Below are 14,608 nucleotides of genomic sequence, written 5' to 3'. Positions count from 1 at the left end.
TTATTCTTGTCTTCTTTGCCTTGCTTTGATGCCAATTCTGTTCAGTGGCAGAATGAGGAGCTGGTTCAAATTATAAAGTGGAAATCAATGACAAACTCTACTAATAACTTCTATGCCTTGTGAGGGGTGATAATCAGATTCCTTACATAGCTAGGAAGGGGCTCTACTCTGCTGGGAGTATATGCAACTCTCAGCGTTACAGTTGCTGGGTGGGGGATAGAAAGTTTCAGGATGGAGCCTCTGCCCGTCAAACCTACCCCAATTCTAGTATTTTTTAATTTTCACAAATGGTACCACTATCTATCTAGTTATAGAAGACAGAAACTAGGAGTCATCTTAGCAGGATTACCATCATCTGTCTTTTCTACCTCCTTCTCACAATAATCAATACATTAACAAATTCAGCTTTTCACACAAATATCTCTAGATTCAGCTGACTATTTACCACCACCATCACCAATGTGGTCCAAAGCCAACTCCAACTGGTGTTGCCAGATGATATGCAAAACAGGGTGTTCTGTGTTTTTATTTGCTAAATCCAGCAACCTAACTCCAGCTCACCCATCAGACCTCACTTCAATTACTACTTCTACAGGGGTACCTTTTCTCAATTCCATAGACATCCACTCTCCCCATCTTACGGTCTCCTTTAAAGACCTTTGTACACTTAAAATTTGATATTTATTTCTTTATTTAAATAATGTGTCTTGTCCACTAGACAGTTAAGACCCATAAAGACAGTGACCACAACCATATCTGCTTTTGTTCAGCATTTTATCTTTAATAAATAAATGAATGAACTCACAAACTAGTAACTGAGGCTACAAAAGAAGCATTACTTTTCAGGCAACAGGGAAATAAAAGCATCCCAGTCCTGTAACATTTGGCCAGGCTATGTTCCTAATTCCTTGCAGTATCTTAAACCAAGCTCTCTCTGGATCTCAGTTCTATTATCTGAAGAAACTAACTTTACTGCAGTTCCAGCTGTAAAGTCCTACATCCCTACCAATCTCAATCAAGCAAATATTGGGCTTGAAAGAGAATTCTGAAGGTTACGGGGCCTTGAGGCTTCACTGGTTCACTCTATTTGTCTGCATCTTGCCTGTCAAAGAATGTATCCACAAAAGAAGATCATCATTCCTTTGCATAACATCCTCTTTGGGAGGATCAAAATGATGGTTCTTTTTGAAAGGAGCTTAACTCTTAAGACATGCTTTGCTTTGTGAAGTCAGTTGTGAGGACAGAGAAGATCTTGCTGAGCAGGTCCTTAACCTTCCTTTCAGAAGCTTTGACTCTAAAACTGGAGCCACCAGCCATGTGTGGCTACTTACATTTAAATGAGTTTATATTGAATTAAAGTTAATTTAAAACTCGGTTTCTCAATCACAAGAGCCACAGGTGGCTACTGGCTGCCGTACTGGACAGTACAGAATATTGAACATTACCAGCAAGGAAAGAAGTTCCTATGGGACAGCAGTGGTTCTAAGGGAAACAGGGTGTGCTTGCTTCCCCGCCTCCCTTTCTAGAAGCCACCCTTCTAACCCTCTCTTGGTTCATCATTACATCACTCTCTGTGGATTCAGGTCCCACCACCCATGCCTACTACTAAACTCAAACACCATCTCCCAGCCTCTCACCTGACCCAGAGTGGCAGAAACATAGTCCTCACATAGTTTCGCCTCCTCCAGGGTGTCTGCCAAAACTAGATGAAATGGTGTGCCCTTCCTATAAGCTTCTGGAGCGCTGTGTAGTTTCTCTCAGAACACTCATCACTTTTCTTTTTTCTTTTTTTTTTGTTTTTTGAGACAGGGTCTCACTTTGTCACTCAGGCTGGAGTGCAGTGGCACAATCTCAGCTCACTGCAACATCTGCCTCTTGGGTTCAAGTGATTCTCCCACCTCAGCCTCCCAAGTAGCTGGGACTATAGGCATGCACCACCAAGCCCAGCTAATTTTTGTATTTTTTTTTTGGTAGAGAGGGGGTTTCACCATGTTGGCCAGGCTTGTCTCGAATTCCTGACCTAAAATGATCCGCCCGCCTCGGCCTCCCAAAGTGCTAGGATTACAGGTGTGAGCCACCACACCCGGCCCACTCATCACTTTTCTTAAAATTGTTTACATTCATTCGTTCATATATTATACAGTCTCACTCCTGTTGCCCAGGCTGGAGTGCAGTGGTGTGATCGTGGCTCACTGCAACCTCGAACTTCCCAGGATCAGGTGATTCTCCCACCTCAGCCTCCCAAGTAGCTGGGACTACAGGTACATGCCACCATGCCTGGCTCATTTTTTGTATTTTTTTTTTTTTTTTGTAGAGATGGGCTTTGCCATGTTGCCCACGCTGGCTGTGAGCTCCTGAGCTCAAGCAATCCTCCCACCTCAGCCTCCCAAAGTGCTGGGATTATAGGTGTCAGCCACCATGCCCAACAAAATTGTTTATGTTTAATCCGCCTCACAAGACTGAGCGGGGGAAGAGTATAGACTCTGCAGCCAGAGTACCTGAATTTGAATCCCAGCTCTATCCTTGGTTTACCATGTGAACTAAGAAGAGATTATTGGCCTGAAATAAATGCTCAATAAATACTTGTTGAAATAAATTATATATGCATTAAAAGGCTTGCTTTAAAACTGGGCTACCAGAAATTTACCCTACAGTTATGCTCATAATTGTATAACAAGATACCTGAAGCATTGTTTATAACACCACCACCAAAAACAGAAGGGGGAGGTAAGGCAGGGGACATTTAAAATGTCCATCTGCAGAGGGCTGGTTAAAAAAGTTTTATACACACACACACACACACACACACACATACATACACACACACACATACATACACACACACTCATTCACTGGGATACTCATTGTGTGTGTGTGTGTATATACACACACACATACACACACACACTTATTCACTGGGATACTATGCAGCATTTATAAAGAATGAGGTGAAACTGTATGGGGTAATGTGGAAAGATCTCCAAGCTGTGTTAAGGGCAAAGGGCAATAACAGAGTGAAATAAACAAGATATACATATATGCTGCGTACATATAAGTTTTCCGGACATTTGCACTAGCATCTTTAATAATGGTTACCTATATGGAAGAGGGGGAGCAACTAGGACTTAGCTAGTTTTAAGTCTTTTACTGTAGGAACTATTCCATCATGTACGCTTATTACTGTTACTTAAACATTCATACATGTCGTGCTTTAAAGAGTGCTTTGTGTTGTTGTGGTAGACTTTTCCTCTCTGGAACCAGTAGAGGTGTGGAGAAAGCAATTTCAGGAGGGTAAAAAATAAGGTGAGTACCTGGGAAGTAAATAAAGACATTTCACTGGCAAATCTGCTGGTTTACTGACTAGTAGAGAGGAAAGGGATCCACTACGGGAGCAATTTAGAACTAGGTGCGTGTAAATACAAGAGCTAACGCTGATGGAGAGCTTACATGTGTCAGATATTCTGCTAAGCCCTTTCCAATTATTGTCTCATTTAGCCCTACCTCTGAGGAAGCACTATTATTATCCTAATTTTACCAATGGGAAAACGGAGACACGGAGCATTAAGTAACTTGCCGGAGGGCACACAGCTCAATGCAAAAGGGCTGAGAATCAAACTCAGGCAGTGTGACAGTAGGGCTTGCAAGCTTGTTAGTGTCCACCAATAGACAGCAGCCACCATCAAGGGACTTATCCAGGAGAGGCAAAGACAGAGAAAGTTCTCTAAATGTCTTTCCAGCCCTACTCCTCTGAGGGCATATGGCATTTAATAAACATTCCATTTGGCTCTCAGTTTTTAAGAGTCAATATAGTATACTCGGGTCAGTTCCAAAAAATTGTAGGCACGGTGGCTCATGCCTGTAATCCCAGCACCATGGGAGGTCGAGGCAGGCAGATCACGAAGTCATGAGACTGAGACCATCCTGGCCAACCCAGTGAAACCCCATCTCTACTAAAAATATAAAACCTTAGCCGGGCACAGTGGCATGCACCTGTAGTTCCAGCTAATTAGGAGGCTGAGGTAGGAGAATCCCTTGAACACGGGAGACGGAGGTTGCAGTGAGCCGAGATTGTGCCACTGTACTCCAGCCTGGGCGACAGAGTGAGACTCTGTTTCAAATAAAAAACTTATGAGCCATCTCATGTGGTAGGGAAATTTCATTGCTAATAGGCCAAAGGTTGAAGAACACTGCACAGTCAAATGGGTTAGAAGTGGAAAAGATTAATCCTGCACCTAAGAAAATTCCAGTTCCGAAATAACGATGCAACACTCACAAAGGCACCATTTTCTATAAGACAATCAGACATTTTCTGAAAAACATTTCTCTGTTGCTATACACAAGGAAGTTAGCTTCACGTACTAATGGCTACTTTCCTTAGCTTTTTAGTTACATCTAGGATATTCTTGGGGTTTTTAGGAAAGAGTGTAGGATCTGAGAGTCACATTGAGCTGGGTTTGGTTCCTGTTCTAGCATTCTAGAACTGGCTGTGCAACTCTGAAAAAGTTATTTAATGCCACTTGGCTTCAGTGTCTCCATCTAAAAATTCAGTGAAGATAATAGCTGCCTCTGTTGCAATGATAAAATTAAATGAGAAAAAGAACTGACTCTACCTATATATCATTTGTTTCATTAACATTGAATAAAGCGAGTTTACTTGCCATCTTTCAAGTTAAATTGGAGCCTAAATCACAAGTTTTTCCTGTCCGACCCAATCCCCTTTTGCTTTGTACAAACACTCCTACCCCAGCCTCTCCAAAAATGCAAATAGATGTTTTGTATATTTGATGACTGAAGCCCCCCAGATGGGCATAACTGATTTCAGAGGAGGACAATTCTCTCTCTGCTAACCAAAGAGGAGTCACACATGCTCTATCCATGGCCACTGAAGTTTTAGCTCAATTCACATGTACAACATGTGAGGACAGCATGCTGAAAACAAGTTGAAGAAGCTCCTTGTACCTTCCCGCAGTCCCCCTCCCTTCCCTCTATACACTCCTAGACCTCGATTATTCTCGGACTCCTGCCCAGCCCACCAGCCACCCAGTCACATCCCAACATGTAGTTTCAGGAAACTAAGCCAACTGATAGTTAGCAATACTCAAAAACAAACAAATAAAAATTCCTGACTTCATGAGCAGGAGTTTGATTAATATACCCTGTCTACTGTATATTCACAATTTGGAAACGAGCAGTATGTACAAAGACAATGCTCCTCCCCTTCTCCAAAGAATATCAAACCAGAAACAGCATCTTTAAGATTCATGATCATGATATGACTGTTAGTCACCATAACAGGAGCAATTATCACATTAAAGCTAGAATGTCCCTAATAAAATAATAATCTACTTTGTATTTACCCTTTATGTTTATGCCTAATCTTTAAAATGTTCCTGTGAATGCCTAATAAATCCAAATTTTAAAGAGTTAGTAAAGACATACACATAATAACTTGACCAAGTTAATAATCTGTCCTAGTTAACAGTATGATTGCGCCATTTCTGCCTCAAACAATAATAACACTCCAAGAAGTAATCAAGCTATAATACTGTTTTCAGAAAAACATGACTTTTTTCCACCACATTCGGCTTTGACCCAGCAATGGGATCTGATCCTATGGATATGTTTGCACCTATGTGAAATGATACATTCATGTCATTCAACTCAGCAGTGTTTAGAAATATGAAACATTGAAATTGACTCAAATATTTGTTCAGAGGGAAGTGGTTAAATAAATTATGGTATGCCCATACAAAGGAAACATAATTTTTATAATTATATTTCAAAAAGAAGAAAACCAGAAGTGCTTTATTACCGAATTGCAATGACCTATTAAGACATACTGTTAAACAAAAAGAACAAGGTACCAAACAGCATGTACTGTATACTACCTTTTGGAGAAAACAGGGAAGAAATGGGAATATCCATACAACATGCATGCACACATGGATATATGCACATGCACATGCATGTCTGTATTGACATCAACTTCAGAAGAGTAATCAGATTATTTATAATATTGAATCCTAAATTAGGCAGGTGGGAGACAGGTATATGCAGATTACTTAAGTAAATATTTTAAAAATAATTTGCTTTCCTGTAATCCCAGCACTTTGGGAGGCCGAGGAGGGCGGATCACGAGGTCAGGAGATTGAGATCATCCTGGCTAACACAATGAAATCACGTTTCTACTAAAAATACAAAAATCAGCTGGGCGAGGTGACGGACGCCTGTAGTTCCAGCTATTCGGGAGGCTGAGGCAGGGAAATGGCGTGAACCTGGGAGGCGGAGCTTGCAGTGAGCCGAGATCATGCCACTGCACTCCAACCTGGGCGACAGAGTGAGACTCCGTCTCAAAACAAACAAACAAACAAACAAACAAAAATAGTTTGCTTTATGAATCACATAAAAATACATTAAATCACAATCAGTAGGAAAGTGACATTTTATTTCTTCAAGATTAAAACAACACTACTTATAGGGTCACATTTTGTGATTAACCATGATTCTTCCTTCTTTTCTAATACCACACATGTCCATATTAAAAAACAAAACACACCCGCACACTTGAATAGGTAAATTAAAAAAGAAAACTCCTAGAGAAAAACAAAAACTATTTTTAAAGAGCTCCACAAAGCCTTATTCCACAGACTTTATCTATTATTCGTCATATTAAAGTGAACTGCAATCTCCTGTTATTTGTTTAGACCTCCTGATTCCACAAAACCTTTTTGCCCGCATGGCTCTGGGCTCCTCTGAAGTACCCAGGAGAGAAGCTTTTTATGCTGCCGTACAAGTAACTCACCTTCATAGGTGCCGACTTCCAGAAGAGTCCCGCTCTGCTCGAGGTCCAAGAACTCCTTCACAGTCAGAAAGTTATAGTCCACGCCAGGCACCTCTCCTTCTCTGGGAGATCGGGTTGTGCCTGTAGCAGAAAATACAAAGGCACAACAAACCATCAGTCAACTAAAACAGGAAGTTCCACATCCAGGTGTAATTAAAATAACCTGTTTAGTAAGCTGGCGTACCTAAGACTCTGCCGCCTCATCTGTCCAGACAGGGACATAGTAAAGGCAACTTCTTTCTAACACAACTTCTTTAACACAACACAATAGCATTCTCACTTCCACACTCTAGTGCCTGGGAAACCCAAATGGGAGAGAGAGAAAAACAAGCACAGCTGGGTCACCTAGAGAGAGTTTCATACCATTTTTGACAATGCACTGAATAGAAAAGTTGAACTGGATTTTATACAGACAACATTCACAGTCAGCAGCTTTTAGGACTCTAGTAAATACTAAAAACGTATCCACCTTAAGCTCAGATCCTAAGGGGTCTGTGTTTTTATCACAGGTCTTGAAATTCTTGTGTTCCTCAATACAACTGGCAAGTTCCAAAGCCCTTTAAAGAAAATGACACCTGCTGCATAAACACATCACTAGAGAAATCTGACTGCCCAAGAGCTGTAGTTGGACATCTCCCAGCGATTAAAATGCTGCTGCTCCTCATGTAATTAATATGTTTGGCAAAAAGAGACCATCCATGAATTCTGACTAGGAAGAAAGGACACTGCATTTGCTAGAAAATTCTCCCCCTGAATTAATCTGGTCATCTTCTCCGTGGCTGACAAATGTAACACTTCCTCTTATGAAATCATGCAGAGCACCCAGAGAACAAAAGTCACCTAGCTCAGGTGCTGGGCTGTGGATCTAACATTTTAGCCCAATCTCAGTCAACAAAGTAGAAGCAATGAGCAGAATGTGGTTTACACATAAGTCAAGAAAGGAAAATAAGCCAAGCAGCAACTAGGTACCGTGTACTAGGAGCCTATGTTAAATATTATGAGACCAAAAAAAAAAAAAAAAAAAAGAGAGAGAGAGAGCGCAAAAAATGTGATTTCTGCTGTTACATTCAACAGAGCTCATTTTGCAAGGCATTATTACCTGTGGTGGTGATTTAACATCAATGTTTTCCTATATAATAAGCAAGGATATATCCCTATGCCTAGGAATTAAATAACCAACTGTATGTGCCTAGTGGCCCTAAAGTTCTTAGCGCTGTGCAGTCTCTGATCATTTGCCCATGTGAATGACCGCATCTACACCTACAATGGATATTCATAATTTTCATAAGTCAAAAACACTCAACACTTACTACACACGTTACTCAGGCAAAATGTATTTTTAGTGTACACAATTCTTCTATCTGAAATCTGAATATTTTAAATAGCTGCAAATTGGGCATAGAATGGTTATATTATAGATGTTTGCTTCTCATAATCAGCATGCTAGAGCCTTGGGGTTAAAGAAGTCAGATACTCTTACACTGTTTCCTAATTTGTTCCCATTTCGTGCCTCCCCTGGCAGGTGATGACAAATCCCTTGAGGTAGTTCACAACTTTTAAATTTACATATCAAGTGTCAGGCACAGGAAACAGAGAGACAGTATCACATACTGTTAAAGAGCAGTGGTCTGGAGTGGGAATGCTAGGTTCATGGTCTACCTCTCCAACTTGTGGTCTTGGACAGGTTCCTTAGTGTCTACTATTTCTCAGTGTCCTTGTTTGCAAAAGAGGGATAACAATGGCACCTAATCCATAAGTTTGTTGTGTGTATTGAATGAGATAATCCTTTCTGAAGGCTTTGCTCAAAAATTTTTAGTAGACATTATAGTTTATGTTTTTGTTAGAATTAATTGATGGAATCTTACTGTTCAAATCCCACTATAATAATCTGTTATTATATATATTTTTATATATATATATATCTGTATATGTATGTGTGTGTGCATTCATGGCATTATATATTGCCATGAATAATGCCATGGCATTATTCAACAAATATTTACTGAGGCCCCAACATATGCCAGGCACTAGTTCAGGCACTGGGGAAACACTTGTGAACAAGACAAAGCTCATGCCTTCATGGAATTTATATGTTACTGTGAGACACAGAAAACAAATATGCATATAAATAAATACAGCATATAGTATCAGGAGGAAATCATTCTTCCATAGACTGAAGGATCAGAAGGTATCTCGGAGCAACATAGGTTACAGGTTTAGACAGTGTCATGGAGGGAGGAAGCAAGGGAGAAGTAGGGAAGCTATTTTAGCTAGGTGATGAGGAAGAGTCTGGCGAATGCAAGGGTGATGGGGAATGCATCCAGGCAGAGGGAAGGGCAAAGGCTTTGATACAGGTGTGATCTGGTGTGTCGAGGAAAGGGCAAAAAGGCCAGCATGGTTGCAGTACAGTGATGAAAAAAGGGCTGGAAACGAAAGCAAGGGGCAAGATTACGTAGGCCACAGAAAACACTTCATATTTTATTCTAAGGATAATGGAATGCCATTCTTAGAATGGTTTTGAGCAAGGGGGTGCCTTGATTTGGCTTTTCTTTTATTTTTCTTTTTAGAGACAGAGTCTTGCTCTATCGCTCAGGCTGGAGTGCAGTGCAGGAATCACAGCTCCTGGGCTCAAGAGATCCTCTCACCTCAGCCTCCTGAGTAGTTAGGACTACAGGCATGTGCCACCACACTCAGCTAATTTTTTTTTTTTTTTTTTACAGATGGGGGGGGGGGTCTCACTATATTGCCCAGGCTGGTCTCCAACTCCTGGCCTCAAGCAGTCCTCCTACCTTGGCCTCCAAATTACTGGGATTACAGGCATGAGCCGCCACACTCGGCTTGGTTTTCCTTTTTAAAGCTCTTTGACTTCAAGGAGAACATGTTTTGGCAGAGTAAGGTGGGTTGGACAGGAATAGAAGCAGGGGGACCAGTTAGGTGTTTACCATAGTGTCCAGGTGAATGGTAATCAAGATATGGACTAGAATAGTAGGACAGAACTGATTAGAAGCAGTGAGATTTCTATTACAAACAGAGTATTTTAAAGAGCTACAGTATAGTCCATAGAACAGACATATTAAAAGTAAAACCCATCATCAAGGTATTAAGCACCACATACATTAGCTATTTATCCTGATGCTCTCCATGCCACCCACCGATGGAGGACAGAGAGCATCAGGGGGTTGGAGATGCACCAGGATAAATAGCTAATGCATGTGAGGCTTACTACTTAGATGATGGACTATCAGGTGCAGCAAACCACCACGGCACATGTTTACCTATGTAACGAACTCGCACGTCCTACATAAGTATCCCAGCACTTAAAATTAAATTAAATTTAAAAACAAAGTATGTCAGCTCATCACACCATGTTAGGTCTATATTTTGAAGACAGAACTAATAGAACTTGCTGATGGATTGGATGTTGTACGTAAGAAAGACAGAAGAATAAAGACAGAAATACTTATGTTGTGACCTGGGCAAATGGGCTGTGCCATTTGCAGAGATTGAGAAGGCTGAGGGGAACGGTTTTGGGAAAAGGGAAAATCAAAAGTTCACTTTTGGACGTGTTAGGTTTGAAATGCCTAACAGACAGCTAGGTGCAGAGAGCTGGAGCACAGTTGATCTTTTTTTTTTTTTTTTTTTTTTTTTGAGACGGAGTCTTGCTCTGTAGCCCGGGCTGGAGTGCAGTGGCCGGATCTCAGCTCACTGCAAGCTCCGCCTCCCGGGTTCCCGCCATTCTCCTGCCTCAGCCTCCGGAGTAGCTGGGACTACAGGCGCCCGCCACCTCGCCCGGCTAGTTTTTTTTTTGTATTTTTAGTAGAGACGGGGTTTCACCGTGTTAGCCAGGATGGTCTCGATCTCCTGACCTCGTGATCCACCCGTCTCGGCCTCCCTAAGTGCTGGGATTACAGGCTTGAGCCACCGCGCCCGGCCCACAGTTGATCTTAAAAGTCTGAAGGTCAGAGTAGAGGGTGGAATGTAAACTTAATAAGGGTGATCAGTTGATTAGTAAACCAAAGGCATCTGAAGGTAAGAGACAAAGATAAAATCTACAGAGAGAGTTTAGGGAAAAAAAGCCAAGAAGTTTGGAGTGAACACTGAGAACTTTTAACTTTTAGAAGATGGGAGTAAGAGAAAGATCGTCAAAGGACACTAAGCAGCAGTAGCCAGCAAGATAGGAGCAAAGAAGGAGGGTGTGATGCCTTGGAGCCAAGTGAAAAAGCTGTTCAGCCAGCTACTTGTAAAACACAAACAGTCTACATCACACTGGGAATTCCAGTGCAGTGCAAGAATAGAAGCTCTTTGAAAGTTGCTGTGAAAGGATCTGTCCTAAATATGTTCTATATGGCAACTCTCATATTCAGCCTCCATACCAAAGTTCCATTAACTTAATCCATCTCAAAAAAAAAAAAAATGAGGACAAAATAAAACAAAACAAAAAATGTGTTGAGTTTTATAGTCTTGCCAAACCAGACAACGTTGATTTTTTTCTCCTTCTGCAGCCATCTTTGCCATTCTTTCAATGATGTTTTCAGATCCAATTTATCAGGTTTACCTTAAAGACAACAATCACCCTGGGGTCTTAATTTCCCGAGAGGATTCAAAATAATCAAGAATGTCAAAAATGCTAGATTTCAGAGGAAACATGAAACTAAGATCCCATTTTTCCATGTAAATAAATATGCTTAGGATGCCTTAGAGCAGCAGGGGAAGGGAGTGGGTGGGCGGGCAAGTCTCCACCCATAAACCGTTCAGGGTTTATTACCCAGACAAAATCTTTCCATGCTCAGGCTAGCAGGAGGTTTCCCAGCTATCCTCTGAGCAGCCTGCCCTGGGTCTGGGCCAGCCTGACCAGGCTCCATTCAGCGATGCTTTGGAGAAAAGGACCCAGGGAGGGGACCCCGCCTTCTCTTTTCTTGTAGCAGAATGACAGGCTGCTGGCTGGACACACGCCTGGCAGATGGCATTTCAAAGGGTTTTCAGGAGCCATCTGGGTTGGGTACAATTATTACAAACCATGCTTCTAACAAAGCCAGAAGGGTTACTTCCTGACAGAAGACGAGTAAAACAAATTCAACCATGTTTCTCAGGGACAGCGTATTAATAAAAATAAAAAAAAAAAAGCCACCAGGCTGACAAACTGGGATTTTCCTTAGCCCACAATACTGCCTTCTGTTTCTCTAGCTAGAAATTGGGCCAACAATATCTTGCAGTTATTAGCTTTAAGCTAATAATAAACACAGTGTCCAACCCTCCAAAAAAGAAAAACATATGTAACACTGGGAAAAAAATAATAGCTTCCATTTCTCAGATGTTCACTTAGTCCCAAGCAAGGTGTTAAGCACTTAATCAGTACTATTATTGTAAATAATCTTCACAAAAAACCCAGAAGTAAGGATTGTTATTACCCTCATTTTATTGATGAGGAAGCTCAGACTCAGAGAAGTAACCTGTCCAAGGTTACATAACAAGTTGGGCAGAGCCGTGGTCTGTCTGGATGCAGGTAATCTGATGGCAGCATCCCTCATCCTTAACCATCATTGTCTGATGGAACCTGTCTTCATGGAAATGTTCCATATCTGTGCTGTCTAACATGGTAGCCCCTAGCCACATGTAGCTGTTAAAAAGTGGCTGGCCAGTGTGACTGAGAAACTGAATATGAACTTTTATTTAATCTTAATGACTTTAAGTTTAAATAGCCACATGTGGCTACTGGCTACTGGACTGGTCAGTACAGCTCTCAACCATGAGAATGTCTGAGTTGCCTTCATTACACTACATCCAGTACCATGTCCCAAACAACTTCTAGCACTCAAGAACAAGAAACATACTTACCCGAAACAGCATGACATCTCAAACAGATAAAAGAAAACCTCTCTTAAAAACAAACAAACAAACAAAAAAACTCTCATATGCTTTGAAAAAAATGAGTGTCCAAGAATATGGAAATGATCGAATGAAATATGGTTGATCCACCCTTGGGAAAATGTTTTAGCTATGTAATGGTAAATGGTAAAGAATGGTTAAATTGGCCAGGTGCAGTGGCTCACGCCTGTAATCCCAACGCTTTGGGAGGCCGAGGCGCCTGGATCTCGAGGTCAGGAGATCAAAATCACCCTGGCTGACACAGTGAAACCCCATGTCTACTAAAAATACAAAAAATTATCTGGGCATGGTGGCAGGCGCCTGTAGTTCCAGCTACTCGGGAGGCTGAGGCAGGAGAATCACTTGAACCAGGGAGGCGGAGGTTGCAGTGAGCTGAGATCGCGCCACTGCACTCTAGCCTGGGCAACAGAGGCAAGACTCCATCTCAAAAAAAAAAAAAAAAAAAGAATGGTTATATCTACATGCAGTTACCTGAAAGAATACCTTTAATGTGCATTGAAGTGATACACACAAGTTACAGAATAAGATGTAAACTATCACTGCATTTCATTGAAAAACAGAATATGGCATGTTTTACAAGTTTATGAGTTTTATGAGTTCACATAGTTAAATGGGTATAATAATACTATACCCTTAACAGTGGTTAGTCACCTCAGGAAGGTGACTTCAGAAATGGGAAGAGATGAAATGATGGTTTCCTTCTTTACACACTTCTCATGCTCTGAATGGTATCAGTAGGCAGGTAATTGTCTTGGCATTTTATAAACTGAATGAAATCATTAAGAAATATTTTAAGACCTGATTCTTGGGTATTTTACTCAAGTATCTTCAATAGTAAGATAGTCCTCACAAAAAACATGCAAAAGACTTATAGACTCCAGCTGAATCACACAAACAATGTCCCAAGGTTTCGCATCTCTTAGAAAGCCAGCCTCAAGGTCAACAATACTTTACTTGCCTTACCGATGAATAGGAATATACTACAAGTAGATTTGAGAAAGTGGTACTATTTTTCCACCTGATTTTATTTTTAAACCTCAAACTGCTCATCACTTAAATAGGGTCCTTTTCAAGTATTTAAGTACCTCCAAGATTTGTACTAGAATAGTGAATAATATCAACCCTTCCCACCACCGGATCATAACTTAAGTAATTAATTTGAGCTATGTCCTAGTGAGTGTCTCAGAATGAATTAGCAGTGCCCCCAAAGTTCACCCAGTAAAGCTTGAGTGGCTACCTGCTTCTTACGCACATTTTATGGTTCATAAACTTGCAGTGTATCTGGCTTCAGAGACTCCCGCTGAGGAAACGAGAAAGTGACCTTCCTTATCACTAAAATCCACAAACCATGACTACAAAAAGGAAACTGTACTAGGAACTTGTTCACTCCATCTTTTTATTCTAGAAATTCTCTTGAAAAATCCAGTTGAGGTAGAAAAAGAAAAATCTTACTGGTGAAATTCTGATAAGCCATTTCCTACTGCTTCACGTTCCCAAAGCCATCCGGTTTCAAGATGTTGAGATCTCACTCAGCAACTGTCCAAATGGTCTTATGGCCAGATTATTAAAGAAAACTAATCAGCCCACAAAGATTAAACTGTCAATATTCCACGATATCACCTGCTGTTAAATTAATCTGAGTCTTGCTTGTCAAAACCTAACAAGACTTCAAAAAATGACAGTCACTGCAACTGCTTCCGTATTAAGAACAGATCATCATTTTCCTATTCTAACACAATCATTTGCATCTGGTAAATATCCAGAGTATCAGTTAGATATCCAGGACAGCCTCATGCAGTTCATTCTTTAGTTGACAGAGCTAGAGGCCAGTAGAATGTATTAGTCCTCCAAATTCACTCAGTTACCCTACCTCTGGCACAA

The 14,608-nt window shown here is 41.0% G+C and overlaps 1 protein-coding gene across 19 annotated transcripts in view; it reads right to left on the bottom strand.

Moving 5' to 3' along the window:
* MAGI1 (membrane associated guanylate kinase, WW and PDZ domain containing 1) overlaps positions 1-14,608 on the bottom strand; it is a 675,347-nt gene that overhangs the window by 134,575 nt on the left and 526,164 nt on the right. For all 19 annotated transcript variants that reach the window (XM_073009956.1, XM_007984898.3, XM_007984906.3 and 16 more), the window contains exon 3: positions 6,803-6,922. In XM_073009956.1, the coding sequence (XP_072866057.1) occupies positions 6,803-6,922 (120 nt within the window). The remainder of the gene's footprint in view (positions 1-6,802; positions 6,923-14,608) is intronic.

Source organism: Chlorocebus sabaeus, chromosome 22 (assembly GCF_047675955.1).
Source record: "Chlorocebus sabaeus isolate Y175 chromosome 22, mChlSab1.0.hap1, whole genome shotgun sequence".
NCBI classification, from domain to species: domain Eukaryota; kingdom Metazoa; phylum Chordata; class Mammalia; order Primates; family Cercopithecidae; genus Chlorocebus; species Chlorocebus sabaeus.
The sequence above is the reverse complement of the archived record's forward strand: the minus strand, read 5'-3'. Positions and strand labels throughout refer to the sequence as shown.